Source organism: Ostrinia nubilalis, chromosome 13, assembly GCF_963855985.1.
Source record: "Ostrinia nubilalis chromosome 13, ilOstNubi1.1, whole genome shotgun sequence".
Lineage (NCBI taxonomy): Eukaryota > Metazoa > Arthropoda > Insecta > Lepidoptera > Crambidae > Ostrinia > Ostrinia nubilalis.
In genome coordinates, this window is record NC_087100.1 from 13,884,202 (window position 1) to 13,899,305 (window position 15,104).

Genomic DNA, 15,104 nt, shown 5'->3' on the forward strand with positions numbered 1-15,104 from the left:
CTTGATTCATAGAACGACATAATTAACATTAATTAAGAGCCAAAAGAGCGCTCAAACTCGGTTCAAACATAAAATCCTTAGATTTCCGAGAAATTAAGACAGGTTGGAATCAATTAACTAACTGTATTTTACTTCAATGTCGTTTTTTACAGTTTTTAAACACGAGTCTCTATCTCTACTTTTATTTTGAGTCACCGAACCGTTTTCTTCTACTGTATGCATCATTATATTTTAAATAAACAGCTTGAAAAAATCGAACTGCCTAAGGCGGAATTTGAACCCACGACCTTCCGCTTACCGGGCGACTGCTCTTCCAACGGAGCTACTTAGACACTTGTCGAAATTTTCAAGTGTAATACGCTGTTTTTGCCGCGTTTTTCAAGATTCGATTTTTTCAAGGTGTTTATTTAAAATTTAGTTTGAGAAGCGACTCTATTCGCTAAGAAATATTAATAATGTATCATTATACTCATACATATCACTTTTCATACCCTATTTTTGATTTATAACGTTAAATCATTAAGACTCAAAAGCCCGACGATCACTCAGATTAATTACAAACTACGTGGCCATTGACAGTTACATTATTTCCAATTGGAATTTTATTGGAGCGAGAGATGACGACAATCCAATCACGGCCGGATTGATTTGCATCGATGACGGACAACCCAGTGCATATTGTCAACAAGGGCGCACGGTAAACAGATAGCCAAGTAAAGCTCGTTCCCGGCAATAATGCAGGATCTCACAAAACTGAACTGTCGTGTGTACACACATAATGTGTGGCTTAAATTCGAATTACAAATTCGAACGGATTATTGCGTGACTGCAAACGGGATGTTGGTGTGAACGTTATAATTATTAAAACACTTTTGCCCGCGGTTTCACCCGCATGAAATTTAGTTTGTCACAGATCGTCATAAACTATAGCCTATATGTTATTCTGGGTTATAAACAATAATATTGTAAAGTTTCATCAAAATTCGTTCCGTAGTTTTTGCGTGAAAGAGTAACAAACATCCAGACCTCCAAACTTTCGCATTTATAATATTAGTAAGATCTTACCAAGTATTAAACGAAATCCTGCAGAAAAACCGTCCCTGCAAAAAACGGGATGCCTCCGTGGGAACAAGCCGTTATGTGTACAGGTTAGGTTTAAACAACAATAAGAAAACAAAATAGATAGCATAAATATTTTATTATGTCATATTATTTGTCATGAATCATTAATTGATTTTCTTCGATGTGTTTCCATTCATAATATGTTTCCTATTAAGAGAACCATTCAAAACATCTTTCCCAAGGCTTGAATTCTTTTTGTCTCTCCTACTCTTCATGTAGGCTTTCACGTAAAAATCGGAAAACAGGTACAAAAAGAGAGTCGCGTTAAAGAACACCATTGCAATAACCAATTTTGATGGAGGGCATTTTGATATGAATGAATTAACTAGTAAGTGCACTATGATTGCCACGAATTGTATCTGAAAAAAGAAATCATCCCAATATATTAAAATCTTATGATAATAGCTCAAGGAAGTTGATCTTGGTCAGGTCTAAATTGCTGTGTAAAGAGGAATTATATTAACTGAGCAAATTGCCTCGCCAGTCGCCAGAAATCTTGGAGACGTGTTATGTCTACGTATCATAAAATATTTAATCTTGTACTGTACTGAATATGATGTTATATTAATAACTTACCAATTGCAACTTCGTCAGATACTTTTTCCACCATAAATATTTGGCAATCCCAGGGAACACAGATAGACCATAATACGCGTACATGACAACATGTACAAATGAGTTCGCGCCCCCAAGAAAGATAAGGTCGTCAGTCTTCCCATACTTGACCATCAGCCAACTAACCACCATCGTGAGGGTGTGGTGGTAGACGTGCAGGAACGTCACTTGGTTCTGCTTCTTTCGCAGAACGAAAAATACTGTGTCCACTAGTTCTGTCACCTTTGCTAGCAGAAACCAATAGGAGCTGGATAATGCCTAAAATAAGATGAAACAGCGATTTTCAAATGTAATCAAATAAACATAAACATTACAACAAAATGTTCTCATAATATGATGTATTGTGTTAAAAAAGTCCCTCGTTCACTTTCAGTATCATCTCAGAGAATGCAAGACACTAGATTTAAATGATAACTTCTCTGGTACTTTTATTATTTAAAATGTTTAAAACACTAAAGTTTATTTTCTAAACAACGCTTCTTACCTCTTTTCTAATTTCTTCGTTTTCAAACAAACATATCCGATGGAATACACCAAAACGAATCATACCATCAAGACTCTGAAAAAAAAAACAAAATGAGTATATGAGTACACAAGAATAAATAAAAATAAATTGTTTTACTAGAAGCACAGCTTGGCCTAATTTTTACCGTGCCCTTCCATTATTCATTATGCATCGGGGTCGATGGAAGCAAGCGTAATGCTTTTAATTATTTAGTGGTTAATTATTTATTTATTAATCGAAAACCAATATAGCCATTTGTTTACATGACACATGAATATTAAATTCCTTTGTGATGTATTAATTTCCAATTAACTAAGAATGCGTCGTCATGAAGCATTGTATTGTGATACAGCTTGTGGCGCAATAAGGGGACCAGTTTAGCATCTGCGATCGGCGATTTTGCGACTGTATCGATGCAGCATCGTGATTTCGCGACTTCAAGCGTTCTGAGGCGATTGTGGAATTCATTGGGGGAGGCAGCAGTGGACGGACGTCCACCATAGGACTATGGCTGAAATGATCATGATGAAACGTCTCTTTACGTGTACTTATGCAAAACTTGAAACTTCTATTTTTATTAAATTAAATGATGCAGCTAACGGGAGCAAGATTCTGAAATGGAGGCCGCGTACCGGAAAACGCAGCGTGGGACATCCACCCACAAGGTGGACCGACGACATCATAAAGGTAGCAGGAAAGCGCTGGACGCAGGCCGCTACCAACCAGGCAACATGGAAAGCATTTTGGGAGGCCTATGTTCAGCAGTGGACGTCTTGTGGCTGAAATGATGATGATGATGATGAAACGAAGCAGAACTCACAAGGTAAACCAAATAGGACGACACCATGACTTGGAACGCGTTGTAGGCCACGAGTACATTCCGCAGTTTCATCGGCTCTCGATCTCTCATGAACTCCGGCCCGGTCTTCAGCACGAAGAGAAGGTACATCACGATGATCAGCAACGGCAGGTAAGGGGTACCCATGAGGAACCAGCTGTCCACATAGTCGGCTGTAATGGAAAAAAAAGCTGAAAAATACATTTTTGGTGGAAAATCTTCACCTTTTCACCTGATGATGGCCTTATGAAAGCGAGCTTCACTTGGAATTTTTACACAAGAACTGGCTATCTTATCTTCAATTACGAAAACAAAACAATGCCGTTAACGTTGTTGTTTTATGATAAGCTTAAGATGATGGTATGGTAGCTAGCCAGGAGAACTTACATAGAACGAGCCATACCACCAACCGAGATGAAAATTTTGTCCTCACTGGGAACCGAGCCCAGAACCTCTGGGTTCGATTCGAAAACGCGTAGATCGCAAGAAAAGAAAAAATATATTTTTGTGGACATGGTAATAAATAGCAAGGGATACGATAGGTAACTAAATAACGCTTAGGCTGAGTTGCACCACCTAACTTTGACCGTAACTATAACGATAACCGGTGTTTTTTGAATGGAGATTGACAGACTTTTGATATTTGTCAAAGTTAAAATAAGACGGTGCAACTCAGCCATAGTACTTCTTACCTTGTCCTTTAAAATCCCAGAAGGAATATTCCACGCCATTTTCAGGTTTTGCTTCCATTTTTATTGCGAATTATCCATGTACTTTTTGTTATTACTAATTTACTTAATTTTAAATTAAGTTTTAAATAAATCTCGTGAGATCGGGTGCACCCTGCGGCACGTATGCCGGTACTAAAATAAAAATCATTGCATGCAAAAAAGTATGCAAATATACATAATCTGAAGTCATTGTTGTTCATTACTATAATACAGGGTGTCCCAAAAAGTATAGTGTCAAGCCGAAGCCCAGAGGTAGAACATCACTAGTAGACTAAGAGCTAGTGAACGCCAGACCTACGTTATTTTATAAAAGCTGAAAGTTTGTCAGCGTATGCTCCCAATATAGGATAGAATGTTGGTGAATCATGAAGTTTGGGTCATCGTGGCTTTGGCAGCTATCCTAAAAAAAAAGTGTCTGGCAAGGAGTTGGAACTGTCAAAATCTGGCTCATGAGGAAACTACTTCTAATTATTGCCCTAATATTTTATATAAAAATCAGCTTTTATGGTAATAACTATTTTACTTTCTTTTTTATTATTATTAGATGAATACTAGGCCTATCTGATTTAGAAGTATTTACATCCAAAACACAAATGTAAACCAAAAAAGTTAAAAATCCTATATGTTGTAAAAAAAAATCATAACTCGAAAACTATCAAAAGTCGCGGTGATTCGGGTAGCCCTAGTGATGCTTTACCTCAGGTCTTCGGCTTGACACTACTTTTTGGGACACCCTGTATGTTGTTGTGTTTTTAATTTTGATGTTTGCGTGTTGAGGTTCTTGAAGAAAACACTTGTATTGAGACACCAATTATACGGTGCCGACCTCTATTATCAGAATTTAGTTACAATACTAAACATATGTAACAAAGCGTTTACATGTTTGTTTGTTACTTAGATCTCCTTTAAGAAAAAATTCTTACATGGGCATGTAAAAAAAGTTGTTTGTAGAGCAAGCACAGCGTGAGACCAACCACAAGGTGGACAGATGACCTTATAAAGGTTGCAGGATGCTGCTGAATGCAGGCCGCTGCCAACTGACTAATCTACAAATCATTGAGGGAGGCCTATGTTCAATCTTCGCCATATCGAGCAGTGGACATTTTGTGGCTTCAATTATACTCGTAATAATGATGATGCATAAGAAAATAGTAAAATTAATCTTTTTGGTAATGAACTTTTTATAAATACAAAACCAGTCTGGCAGATGAAAAGCCTTGCGCAAAGATAAATCCTACAAAGGATGTATGGATGTATGTTTGTTACTCTTTTACGCAGAAACTACAGAACGGATTTTAATGAAACTTTACAAAGAACAATGATCAAGACAAAAAATTCAGGCGGATGACGGACGAAGCCGTGGGCAAAAACTAGTATGAAATAAGTTGATATTGTTTTTACACAAGTTTTCAGTCATACCATTGAACTTTACTTAACCTTTTACGACGCAATTTTGTAACAATTAAATTCAGTCAACCTCGTGATGCAGCAATCAGGCCATTTAATTTATTTAAAAAAGAACAATGCACCTGAACGAGACCTTTGTCCAGCTGTGGACGTCATTCGGTTGAAACAAAGGGCTCTACCTACTGTAAAAACCTGTCATACGGCAGTGGCTATACTTGTGAGCGCAATAAACGAGTTACCAACAATCAATAAGGTCCAAATGCTGCATGATTGGTTATTTTTGACATGACATTGACAGATGTGTCAAAATCCACCAATCACGCAGCAGTCAGACCCCACATCCACGTCCCGCCATCTAGCGGATCTTTCATACGCGAAAACCCTCATTTGACACAACTTTTTATCAACTGTCAAAACGCGAGATTTTGTGTGGAAAAAATAAACTATGACGTCACTAGTTTGCAAACGTATTTGACTGATTGATATCAAAGCTACTATAAATCGAATTTTGGTAGCAAAAACTGACTTTGTTTTCAGGGCTTAAATAATGAAGCGTGTATTTTATTTGTGACTTAAAAATTATACAATCCTGTATTAGTTGAAAACTGAACACTATTACTTAAGTCTTAAATATTATTGGAATATCAGCATCGAAATGGCAAAGCTCGGGTGTTTAACTCTGCAAACGAAGTAAAGGGTAAAACGCATGGCTGGGTGCTCCAATCGGGAAGGGTTTATTCATAAACCCAGGCAAGTTAAAACAAGTGTTATTTCAAATCTAAAGTCCGTTCTTACGTGTATGAAAAGGGATCTTTCAGGTTTAAAAGGCTAGTAAATAAATTGTATTGTGATCCTAATTATTACAATCAATATAACCCAACGACATCATAAAGTACTTAGCAAGAAGGCGCTGGACGCAAGCCGCTACTAACTGGGCAACATGGAAAGCATTGGGGGAGGCCTATATTCAGCAGTGAACGTCCTATGGCTGAGTGATGATGATGATGATGATGAATACAACCAAATAATAGCCCAAGCCTTTTAAACGTTTAGATACACGATCAATCGATGGCACAAGATCAATCAGCTGTTAGACGTTTTTACCAAAAAAAACTCTACAACGCACGATAGAAAAAGTTCTCTATGAGTTACAAAAATCACAGACATTTGATTTTGCAGACAAATTGTATAATGTCTTAAAAACCCTAAAAAAGCATTAGTATTTCGTAAACACGATATAGAAGAACCCATGAATACGGAAATGATTTTCGTAGAGAAGTTTTATTAAAAGCATATAAACTGCGGCTGGCATTAAAGGATGCATTCGCCGACTGAAAGATTGCCTTCAGTAAAATAAATAGCAATTTTCTGATAAAATGTCTGGCAAACACGGCAAAACGTAATAAAAGTTATGAAGATTTTTGTTGAACGTTTAAATCTCAAATAAATTGCCTGTTACTTACACGCGGGGAGTTTTTTTTTTCTCTTTATTTGGGACAACAAACAGTTACATTGAGGGCTTATGTACTAAATCTTAATAATTTGAAAATTTTGTAACAATGCAACCAGCACCATTGTCCACAGATAGGATCTAAAGTAGTAAATTGCAGAGCTTCAACAAAATTAAACAATTGCTTAATGTGTAAATGATGTTAGGGTTGCGGCAAAGTTTTACAGTACAGTAAAATTCGGCAAGCTACAAAATGCAAAAGAAAAAACGATTATTGCAACCAATGAAAACCTAAGTAGCTTATATGTGAGTTTTGTGTGGTGCATTTTTATAACTTGCTACTAGGAGTTATTTGTTGCTTTGTTTCGACCTTAGATCTAAATATTTGCAAGTCAAGTAGTAGAGTAGGTAGATGTACATTGTTTACTATCAGAATCACTTATAATGATAGCTGACACATTTATGATAGAGGAGATCGAGCAGAGCTGTTACAGAGGTAAGTAAAAAAAAAAGTTGTAATAAACTCAATATCTCCGTATGACAGTTTATCGAGCTAGCAAATTCGCGGATTCGTTGCTCTTTCGACTTCGCATAATTTGCGTGAAATTATCAGCTCTCTAACTGTTATAGATGCAGATAAATCGGCGTTGTAACATAATCACCTCTGATACAACTTTCCTTGGTCTCTCCTAGTTACTACTACAGCTTTGGTGAACGTCAGAATGGCGGGTGTATGATCACAGAAATTAACAAAATAAATATGATTAACTGATATCAGGTTGGCGGTTCATTTTGCAATCGTAATTGCTCCCGTCTTAGGGAAGTACAAAATAAATAACTAAAGGTAAGGTACACCTCAGGTAGTAATTAATCATATAAATTTATTTTGTTAATTTCTGTGATCATACACCCGCCATTCTGACGTTCACCAGCTTTGGGAGTCACGAACTAATTGACGATGACTGTATGCGGTCTAGAGCGCTGGAGGAAAAATGATCAGAATGTTATAAATTATGTAAAACTACTCGTAATTTAGTACAACTATTAGTCACAAAGATATGTATATTTAATCAATTAAGTATTTAAATTATGCATAACTAATCAGAGAATTAATGTTTGTAACGACAATACAACTACTTTGTACCACCTTTGTATCACCATCACTGGCGTGAAGAAAACTAAATTATCAATTTTCAGAGAATCTCTCAAGTCGTTGTCCTAGCAAAGGAATTAGAGTAATCACAGCCTAATAACCATAATAACTCCGCTTGTCATTCCACGACAGATTGGAGAAAATAAATGATTATTAAACCAGAGACTGGCTCTTATCTCCCTTTGTACAGATTTCAACGTTCTTTCTTGTTTTTATTATACAGGCTGGAATTTTGTAATGCCACCTCGAGAAGGGAAAGTACTCATAATACCTACTATAGATCGAGAATTTTACTCAAAGAAAACATTACTTTATTTTTTAAAGGAAGAGCAATTTTCGAAAATTCGCCACCGTACCATACTACAATTTTCTGTAAATAATAAAAATAAATTTAGATTTCATTGTTTTCTTTCCATTGGATTGATCAACTTTGTTAGAGAGATATTAGAGGGTGTATTTTTTAACAAATTTTAGTTGGTCTGGTTCTTTCTTTTCGAAATCTTTGAATGCAGTTCTATTTCTTTTAAAAAATAAAGGAAAGTTTTCTTTGAGTAAAACTTTCTATCTAAAACAGTTTACGAGTACTTTCCCTCCAAGTGGGATTACAAAATTCCACCCTGTATAGAGCCTTAAGGTACAGACAGCACATCATGCTAACGCTGTCGCATCATAATTCTTATCTAGTTGTAATAAATGCTCCTTTGCAATAACAAAGTAAAATCTGTACCTATATACAATCGACAGCACACAACTCTGCATTTTCGTACAAAAATCGCTCTTATTTACAACGTTGTAAGATGTCAGTGTTTACCTCGATATGCCGTCGTCTGTACAAGGACGGCCAAGAAGTTAATCCGTGTAGATTGGAACTGTTCGCGTTTATATCTAAATTTTGTAAGGCTTTTCTGTGACATTTCATTCAGTAATGGTTCATTTTTACGTGAAATATGTACATTTTTAAAAGGACAAGCTTTTGGTCTATCTTAGAAAACTTGAAAACTTTATCACCTATGTTTTTCCCGAGATCTTAAACTAAATACTTCTAGCCAAACTCATCAAAATACTTTCAGTAGTTTTTGCGTGAAAGAATAACAAACTCAGTACAGCTAGCACGAAAAACTTTCGAGTTCAAATCGTTTGCGTACTCGAATCGCCATCAAAAGATTTAGTAAAAAAACTACAACAGCGTGTCGTAAAGTGAACATAGTATGAGATGTGGTAGCGCGAAACTTATTTTGAGAATCAAAATTGTTACGTTATCGTTTAATTCGAAGATTGAGTATCGAATTTTATCGAATATGCGATTCAAAGACGAAAGTGGTTCATGCTAGAGGTACAGATCATAGGTAGAGGTACAGATCATAGGTAACAAACGTCCATCCTCACAAACTATCATATATTTATTTAAGTATTTATTTATTCTTTTATGCCATATACGTGTAGTTGGTAAGTCCGTAGGCTGAGTTGCACCACCAAACTTTGACCGTAACTATAACGATAACCGGTGATTTTTGTATGGTGTTTGACAGATTTTTGAAGTTTGTTACAGTCAAGGTAAGATGGTGCAACCAAGCCTTACCGACGTATTTTATTTAAGGTCAATACGACAATACAATAAATGCCCTGAAAACCTTTGTAGATTTGGCACGAATACGCAATGGTATCACAATGAGGCTCATTAAACTGGCTCTATTGGCAGTAGCCGCCATCTTGCTGCCAAACGACGTTAAAACTTCCGTTCCAATTTTAAATTCGAATCCTGCTGACATTTAGATACGCCCTGTTTATGGGGTCAACCTTGACATCGTTCGATTTAGTTAAAGGTAGTTCTTTGTAGGTGCTAATTAAAAGGTAGTAAGACCACAGTAAGACTGACTGGCTATCAACTTTTAGATTTGTCACGAAGAAAAAACAGAAAACTACAACCTACGCTTGCACACTATGCTATGAATTAATTCTCCATTAATTGCAAAATCTTGAATACCAAATGAAGCTTAGTGAGCATAAATCATTATGCAAAACCTGCATACTCAATAGGTTCATTTGCCAACGAACTAAATTATCTAATTTTGAATTCTGTAATAGAGTCATAAAGCTGTTTTATCATTGGAGATATTTCTCCGAACGAAACTAGCTGAAACTGCCGAAGGCTGGTTTCGAACTAAAGCGATTTTGACAGCACGAGTTAAAGTGGGGACTTACGGGAATCGGTACATATTGAAGACCGTTCGATTTTGGACTTTATTTCAGCAGTAATAATGTCGTAGTGATTCGGACGTCCCTCGGGAACAATGGTAGGAACTTAGCGGTGCCAAATTGGTGTAATAAAGGTAGCGATTACGTGTGTTCGTACAGTTCTGATAAGTTGTCTGCATTAGTGTGTAACTTTGCAATGATGAGTAAGGGTTTGACCCATAGAGATATTCATAGAAAGATGCCAACTAATGCGCTGAGTTCGAAACTCAGTGTCGCATTAGAAATTCACACACACAAAGTAATCAAAATTGCGGTATCGTTCTCAACGTTTGAATAATCTTTAGTACTACGCAAGCAATGGAATTTTTTTTTTGGGATGGACTGTCAAGCAATGTAAACTGTTTACAGAGGCGGCGTTAAGCGTGGGCGATGTGGGCCACCGCCTACGGCCTCGCGGTACAAGGGGCCTCGCGACTCAAAAATGTTTAAAGCGAGAATAAAACAAAAATAAGCCGTAATGGGTGCGACTCTGGATGGGTGTGAGTGGTGTGACCCTGCAAAGTATATTATTTGTTATGGATGTGATTCTGGTTTGGTGGCATCTTGGCTAATGGCAAATCGCAAAAACTTCCCGATTAATCGGGACTATACGATGTTTACAGTTGATTTTCCAGAATATCGCAAATTCTTTGATACATAACGTTTGTACTGCCGGAATTCATTCTCCTCTGGAATGTCCCCAAAATTCCATTATTTTTGCCGTATCACTTAGCGTTTTCGACATATCTGCGTGTGCAAATGACCTGCACGTATCGATACGATTAATATTATAGGGAGTCCTTCGTACTTACATAATATTATGAACCTCAAGATGTATAACTCAAAAACATTTTACGAAACTATTGAATAAATAATTGATTTTTTGCAATATTGCAAATATCATAGTAGGACTCATTGTTAGTACTGCTAAAGTTCATCACCCCTTCAGGAAACCCCCAAAATTTCATTAATTTTGCCGTATCTCTTACAGTTTTCGAGATATTTGCATTTGCAACCAATTGTGCTGTATATACAGGGTGGAAACGATAAGTGATCTCACTCGATTATTTCTAAACTATACAAGATATAAAAAAACTAGTTACTGATCCTGAAAGTGCTTCATGAGCTCTATCAAACGGTACCAATAATAGGTTAAAGAATAAACTGGATCTAGCCGAAAATTCAATGTTTCCGGCTTCCATACATTTGGTACAGCCTCATAATATTAAAAACTACAAAAGATATCGTAAAACTGGTTACTGATTCTAAAAGTGCTTAACGAGCTCTATCCAATAGTATTAATATTAAGTTCCAGAATAAACTGGATCTATCTAAAAATCAATGTTTCCATATTCCATACATTTAGTACTATCACAGATCTTGCACTCATCTCTTGATAATATTATAGCAAATTTTATAGCAAATAAAGCCAAAAACTAATGTTTTCCATAAATAATTTTAATTAAGAATGCAATTTACGAGTTTATTTTAAGTTTAAAAAAAATACACTTATAATATTGAGTGGTTGGCATACATTTAGTATGGAAGCTGGAAACATTGAATTTTCGGATAGATCCCGTTTATTCTGTAACCTGTTATTGGTACCATTTAAAAGAGCTCGTGAAGCACTTTCAGGATCAGTAACCAGTTTTTCGATATCTGGTATAGTTTAGAAATAATCGAGTGAGATCACTTATCGTTTCCACCCTGTATGTTACGGTTAATGTGATAAATTGAAAATTATTAATAATAACCGGTTATTATGAATAATCACCGACAGTCGCGGTAAAAGTGATAAATTAATCACATTTAACAGTGATTATTTAACAATTCAACCTTAGTACTAACAAATTTCGTAAAAGAGAACAACATCTTGTGTACGTGCTCGTGTACAGCCAAACTGTTGAACGTTTTGATATCATATATTAATATAATTTGGCATAATGAGTTTGGAATGTTTCTTGCATAATATTACTTTTCCATGATGCCTATAACATAACGTTTTGATTTAAAGTGAAAAATAGGTTAAGGTGCGGCGGGGGTGGCCCTTGGGCCACCCCTAAGCCGCCTATTTAGTTTTATACACACATAAATGACCTCATATTAATCACATTTACCAAATCATGCGGTAATTATTCATAATAACCGGCGATTATTCATAATTTTCACATTTATCACTTTGACCGTAACATATATATATATATGCATGTACATTGAAAATGTTTGATTTTCTCGTAATTCGTCAGTAACTCGTAAACTATCATAAAAACGACATTCCAATTTTTCACAAAAAAGTTTCAATACATTTTTCATTTCAGACAATAGTTTTTTAGTTATAACAAAAACAATGCTTTTTTCAATTGTTTAAACAATTTGCGAATGGCCGATAGTCTACACAAACTAATGGCCACGATTCCACCACGAGACAAACCTACTGTCAAAATTTTAAATCGATTGCTTCATTTCCCTATTAGTAATCGTTCGCCAAAATTTGAATCCGAACATCCATCCATCCATACACACACACACACACACACACACACACACACACACACACACACACACACATACATACATTTTTCTAAAAATAGCATAATATAATCATTTTAGTGACCCTAAAACGCGAAGATATCACAAAATTTTCACTTCCGACTTTTGGGGTGAAAACAATAACTTCCCCTTATCGGGAAGTTAAAAATATAAATCAATTTTGTTGTGAAACATGTTTTCTTAGTCTGGCAACATTTGCCGCCGACCAGAGTGCGGGGATATTATAGGATATTATTTTTATGAATAAAAACTTGGCAGTGTTAATTGTTTTGTTTGTTTTTATTATTTTATAAAATCCGTCTTCAGGTCGCCATAGAACAGGGCCTCGCGAAATCTGTCTTGCCCACATCAAATTTAGTTGTTGCCCCGCCACTGACTGTTTACATTATGACGTCGCTGCTGTCATCATTGCTGTCACGAGCAATGTGTTCTGTGGGTCTAGTAGACAAAGTGCAAATTATAATCGCAAACCAGTCGAAAAGTGGTCGAAAAGCCCCTTTTTTGTATGGAGTTTTGACGGATTCGATTTTCGATTCGATCAAAAAGTGCGTTTTGTCTAGGGGGGCTGTTTTTGGGCATATTGCTGCGAAACCGGCCCCGCCCCCTTGTCACATCTCCCTTTAGTTTCTGTGATCAGGGTTTGACCGCACTACGCCGTAACAAAATGAGATTCATGCAGTTGCAAATAAACCAAAGGGTTGTCAAAAATCTTTTCATCTTCATCTATTACTTACTATACTTCGGCTCATAATATTTTTTCAGTATTTTTCAGCAAAAAATCCAGCGGTCAATGGTTGCTTGCATCCTAAGGAATTCATCCAGTTCTGAAGTAGGCTGAAATAATTATGGTGAACATCCGATGGACTATCACAACAAATCTAAAGATATTGACTGTAAATTGGGAAGCTCCTTCCTTTTCAATCGTTCCTGAAAAGAGAAAGTATATCCTTATCCCAGTTTAGTATTAATTCATTATGTCTTGATGAATAATTGCTTCTTTTTAATTAAGAAAGTAAACCCATTCTCTCTTAGGAACGGCATATCCGTAATTACCCATCAGTATCCTTGGGGAATATCGCCAGTCTTTAAGTTAGTTTTATCGACTAAAATAGATTATTAATAGAGTTAAGAGAAGTAGGTGTACCTACTTATCTGAAATCAGTGGTATTTATTTATGTAATCTCTAATGCCATATAAATTGGTATATAAGGCGAACTTAATTTTCTACCAGTTAACCTTCGGGTCGGGCTAATCAGAAAAAAGCATTTGGTATTGTACTCGTAGGTTATCAGAATATTTTATTTTATCTACGAGTAGGTATATAAGTTTTATGTAATTTGTTAAGTAGATAAGTCATTAACGCCCGTATTCACAAACGATGCTTGCATAAGCGAAGCAGCAAATCGAACGCACAGCGTTGAATAGAGCTATGTGATTGGTTCGTGTGTCACTGTGTCCCTGTGCGTCCACGCGCAATGTGAGAACTCATAGTAATTTTTGTGAATACGGGCGTAATAATGTTTTTAACAAAACAAAATAAGCATCAAATAAGGCAGCAAAAGACCACCTCGCCAAAATGCCCACCAATCAACTAGGTTAATACCAGTTGCCTTAATTCCACCAAATGGCAAGGTGCTGTCCATTACAGCTTATAGGTCCTTAAATGCGCCCGGGACCCTCCGAATCGAATTTCAATTCAATTTAATTCAAGCAAGATTGATGGCTGACTTTATGTTAAAGACAGGCCTTTCTCTAATTTTTAACGCAGTCTCTTAAAGATATTAAAAGCTTATAGTATACTGTTTGTTTTTAGCACAACTTTATAATTAGGTCGGGTCAGAAACTTTGTTCTCGGACCTTTTCTCTACTGCCCACTACACAGTCTGGTATACACTCCATAATAAATAAATAAATAAAATAAAAGGTATTTATTTCAGGCATAGCCCATAAAAGTGTTAGTAACAAAGGTCTTATAAACTATGGTTAGTAAATCACACAGTAACCTAAACACAATTAACGAACGACAATTTGGTGTCTTTAGTAAGATGGACGCGTGTCCAGTGCTGCATGATGGCACTGTCCTTTCCTATAATATTGATGTTAAAAAGTTTTTGTTAGTGAAAATCTTCATCAAATAGCTTTTTGTACTTTCTATACTTAAGTCTTTTAGATACTTATTTCCACCATATAAGTATGCCAAAAATAACATAACCTTTTAAATTTCGTATTAACTGTTACTGTAGCCTACGCCTGAAAACTTTTGAAACAACATGCCATTTTCGAAGAATCAAAACCACTTTTTCCCTTCATAATTTTATTAATTACTAATTTTCGTTGTTTTGTTGTCGTTTACCTTTCATCGTCTCAACCTTGTTTTTAATTAGGCAATTGTAATTGTTTCATCACAAACCCTTTTCAACGAACCAAACTGTCAAGTAAATATTACGTTAAATTTTAAAGGAAAATTAATATCACAAGCATCGTCTTCCAGTCAAACT

General features: G+C 36.0%; 1 protein-coding gene across 1 annotated transcript; it reads right to left on the bottom strand.

The window, feature by feature from the left end:
- Positions 1-1,181: 1,181 nt before the first annotated feature.
- On the bottom strand, positions 1,182-3,949 carry LOC135077214 (very long chain fatty acid elongase 4-like). The gene is made up of 5 exons (XM_063971756.1): positions 3,773-3,949; positions 3,063-3,253; positions 2,222-2,296; positions 1,699-1,995; positions 1,182-1,481 (listed from the first exon to the last, which is right to left on the bottom strand). The coding sequence occupies exons 1-5, from the start codon at positions 3,828-3,830 to the stop codon at positions 1,227-1,229; spliced, it is 876 nt and encodes a 291-aa protein (XP_063827826.1). The 5' UTR covers positions 3,831-3,949; the 3' UTR covers positions 1,182-1,226.
- Between the last annotated feature and the right edge of the window lie 11,155 nt (positions 3,950-15,104).

Bases quoted from the DNA above. Each gene is read 5' to 3' on its own strand.
- LOC135077214 (XM_063971756.1), bottom strand. From the start codon at position 3,830: ATGGAAGCAAAACCTGAAAATGGCGTGGAATATTCCTTCTGGGATTTT. The intron at 3,254-3,772 runs GTAAGAAGTACT...TTTCCATTACAG, and splicing joins CTGGGATTTTAAAGGACAAG to CCGACTATGTGGACAGCTGG. The intron at 1,482-1,698 runs GTAAGTTATTAA...TTCTTTTTTCAG, and splicing joins ATCTGACGAAGTTGCAATTG to ATACAATTCGTGGCAATCAT.